The following is a 3,695-nucleotide window of genomic DNA, read 5'->3' on the forward strand; positions in this document are numbered from 1 at the left end:
CATCCCCTGGATGAACCACCCGCAGCTCTTGTCCAGCTGGACAGTGCCTGCCGCAGCCCCACTTCCTCCCTAACTATGGCTGCCTCAATCTGCCCCTCACCCCTTCCCCCCAAGACTTACTGGCAGGAGGCTGCTCTCCAAGCTGCTGGGTTGCACTCCTGGTTTTATACACCCTGCAGCTGCATGCACACATTTATTGATTACATTATTGGCCATGTAGGCCAAACAAGCCTATTGCCAATAATGTCAATTTTTCTTTTGTTGGTGTTGATATGATATGGGCCAATATATTGGTGAAGCTATAGATAACACTTCTTTGGTAATCTTCTGAATATGTTCCTAACTCTGCATCTTCAGTCTTGGTCTCAGGTGGATGCTTTGCAAAACTGACATCTGCTGATGGCTGACTCCATGATCCTGTAGGGGGGATAGCTGACTAGAAGCTGTTCCTTGTGTTGGGAGAACCTCCAGCTGAAATGAGTGGAATTGCTTGCATATGAAGGACTATCCTGAGTAGGATATTGGAATTTCTTTTCTCAGCTCTGGGTTCCTTATTTAAAGCATCTTTTGAGTGATAAAAAGCCTTTATCCACTTAAAACTTTGTAATATGTTCTGAGGTATGTGTTCTAGTGGTTGTAGCACTTACTGAACTCATCTAATGCTGCTTTATTGTAAGTTCTGATGATGACTTTGTCTGCTTGTGTGGTGCTGATGCTTTGACTTTGTAACTGTCCCTGAACCTTTTGTACTTGCAGCACCAAAGTTACAAACACTGTCATCAGTGTTTTTCCTGAAGAGAGGTGACAAAAGGCTTTCTTAGAATCTTTTCCACAATTTGCTCATTCTGTACTACTGAATCTGAATTCTTTTCTTGCTAACTTGTACTTAATGTCACCGTAGTAACTGCTTCTGGGACCACACTGCCTTAGGACTACATGTTCTTGGTTTCAGCTGCGTTAAGTGTTTTTGCTGCTAAATCTCTGATGCATTGCCCCCAGAATGTATTCTGCTGAAGTGCCAGAAATATATTGGGCGTACGTTCTTTGTTTGGCACAGCATGCAAACAAGTTTTTCAAATGTTTACAGCAGTGTGAGAGCATACATGAATCTGAGTGCTTGCATAGGGAAAACAGCCTTTGTTTGGGAAAGCACTACATTTGTATTTTTGGGTTCCACTTCTTCTGTTATCAGCACTGGTTTTGGTTTCTTTCCGGGGGGGGGGTGGATTTTTTTTTTTACTGGGTAGTAGCATTTTTTACACAACTGATAAGTTTCCCTGTAAAGGTGACTTGTACTGTGTTATTTTTTTTGGCACCGATCTGACTTTAATCCTGTTATCAATCTAGCTGATCCATAGTATGCTTTCCATTGATTGTAAGACTTAAAACAAAACAAGCCCTCTTGCTGTCCTGACCTCATCTATGTTGGATGTCATGTCATTATGCATTCATCGGTCTAAAATTTGTTTCACATACATATTTTTTTTATCATTATTACTTGGTAATAACTTTTCCTAGGCTATGCCTGTAGACTCTATAAGACTGCTACAAAGGTAGTACCCTTTTATGGTATTCACTTTGCTTTGCTTTGGGTCATTTGGGATGCAAAAGCCCAGAAGTACATGCTTATTAGACAATACCCTTCTAATGTTGTTTATCTGCAGTAATATTTTCTGATGGTGTGCCTCAGAGGTGTCAAATATATGTCCCACAAGCCAAATTTGGCTCCCAGGGCCTGTTACTGCAGCCGCAAGAGCCACTGTGGTAATGGTATTAATCTGTGTGGATTCTGAAGTAGTTGTTTCAACATGGCTCTAGAATCCAGGGAGGGAGTTAATGCCACTTGCCGTGCTACACCGGCTGCTGAAATCAGGATTTTTAATTCCCCCGGTCTAAGATTGGTGGTAGGGGATAAGGGAGCACAATTAGTAACAGCATCAACTGTCTTGTATTTGGTGCTCTGCTGAAATGGTGGTAATTCCTGTATCCAGCCTTTGAGGCCAGACAAGTTTGATAACTGGTGGTTTTGGATGTTCACTACATTGACCGTAACACAAATTAAAAAATTTAGGAATAAATGATGATCGTAGTCTAACACTGACAATAGGGTGCCTCAGGGATCTGTGTTCTGCCTAATGTTTAATAAGTTAACAGTTTGGAAAGATGGAGAGGACTAAGGTAATAACTTTTGTAGATGACAAAGTTCAGGTTAGTTATATCTAGAATAAGCTATGAGGAATTTTCTTAATAATTTAATCAAAGTAGAAAAATGGGCAACCAAATAGGTTTAGATCAGTTAGTAAATGAGAAGTAATGTATATTGGAAGGAAAAATTAAATTCTGTATTTGAGGCATCAGGTTAACTATTGATTTGGGAAAAGGAAAACTTATAGTGAAGACTTTGAAAAGATTAGAACCTTAGAATGGAAACTAAAGGAAAGCATGATAAAATTATACACAATTATGGGGGCTTCTGTTGTACTGTTCTGGAACAGGGGCTGGCGACTTAGGGCTTCAGCAGAGGAGGCTTCTATTGCACCATTGCAGCTGAGCAGTGGGAAGAAGTGGCAGTAGTATGTTGGTCCTGATGCCCACTTCTGAACTGAGCAGGGTCGTTCAGTCTCCTGCTGTGCTGGAAAACGTTTTCAATCCCTGTAATAGAACTCAAGAACAAGACACATTCTGAAACTTAAAGGGGAAAAATCTCAGAACAAATATTTATTTTTATACGATCGATAATTATAGTGTATCGTTTTGGTAGAGGATGTTATTGAGGCCAAGAATTTTTCTAAACTGAAAATGCAACTAAAAAGAATTCACAGGTGTTAGGGATAATGATAACTAGCCAAAGAATATTGGAAGAGAAATAAAACCTCAGATTTAAGGTTTTGAAACATATTTTTTATTAGGGGTAAGTATAAGTCTTATATATAAAGCTTCTGGCTTGCAGCTTTTTTGCTACTTCCTTTGAAAGACTTTATTTGCATATTAAATGACCTGAATAAGATGCACACCTTGGGTTAACCTACTGAATGCTGAAAGGAAGTTGTGAGTTTCCTTATTGTGGAGGTCTGCTTTCTTGCAGATCTCATGAGGCGCCAAGAAGAACTGAGGCGTTTGGAAGAACTTAGAAATCAAGAACTACAGAAACGGAAGCAGATACAATTGAGGTATTTAGTTTTATTTTGTACAGATGTGGTAGTGAGTCGCACATTTTAGACAAGTAATTGACATGCTTGAGGAAAAGTAAGAATTTTTATTTTGTAGGCCTTCAGTTTGATGTCTGCTATAGGTGCAGTTGTATTCTTCAGAAGTACTTTTATTAGGGGCACAAGAATAAATACATGTGAAGGTCCTACATTCCATGTGAAAAAATATTTTAAGATTGTTTTAAGTATGTTTGTAACCTTAGATAGGAACATGTCCGTGATACATTTTCACGTGCTTAACTTGGAAAAGAGTCTCAGAATCATAGAAAAGTAGGGTTGAAAGGGACCTTCAGAGGTCATCAGTTACAATCCCCTTTCTGAGGCTGGATCATCCCTATCTAAACTATCCTATATAAATCCATAATCTTCTATGATCAGGTCACAGAATCCTTATACGCAGGTGTCACAGTGGACATAGTCTTTCTGGACTTTAGGAAGGCCTTTGACACTGTCTGTCACCCCATTCTCATTAAAAAAACTAGGAGA

General features: G+C 39.4%; 1 protein-coding gene across 2 annotated transcripts in view; it reads left to right on the forward strand.

Moving 5' to 3' along the window:
• Window positions 1-3,695, forward strand: part of PSPC1 (paraspeckle component 1) — a 55,861-nt gene that overhangs the window by 11,673 nt on the left and 40,493 nt on the right. For both annotated transcript variants that reach the window (XM_019530209.1, XM_019530208.1), the window contains exon 5: window positions 3,086-3,170. In XM_019530209.1, coding sequence (XP_019385754.1) covers window positions 3,086-3,170 — 85 coding nt within the window. The remainder of the gene's footprint in view (window positions 1-3,085; window positions 3,171-3,695) is intronic.

The sequence above is a fragment of the Crocodylus porosus genome, unplaced genomic scaffold, assembly GCF_001723895.1.
Source record: "Crocodylus porosus isolate Cpor-Errol unplaced genomic scaffold, CroPor_comp1, whole genome shotgun sequence".
NCBI classification, from domain to species: Eukaryota; Metazoa; Chordata; order Crocodylia; family Crocodylidae; genus Crocodylus; species Crocodylus porosus.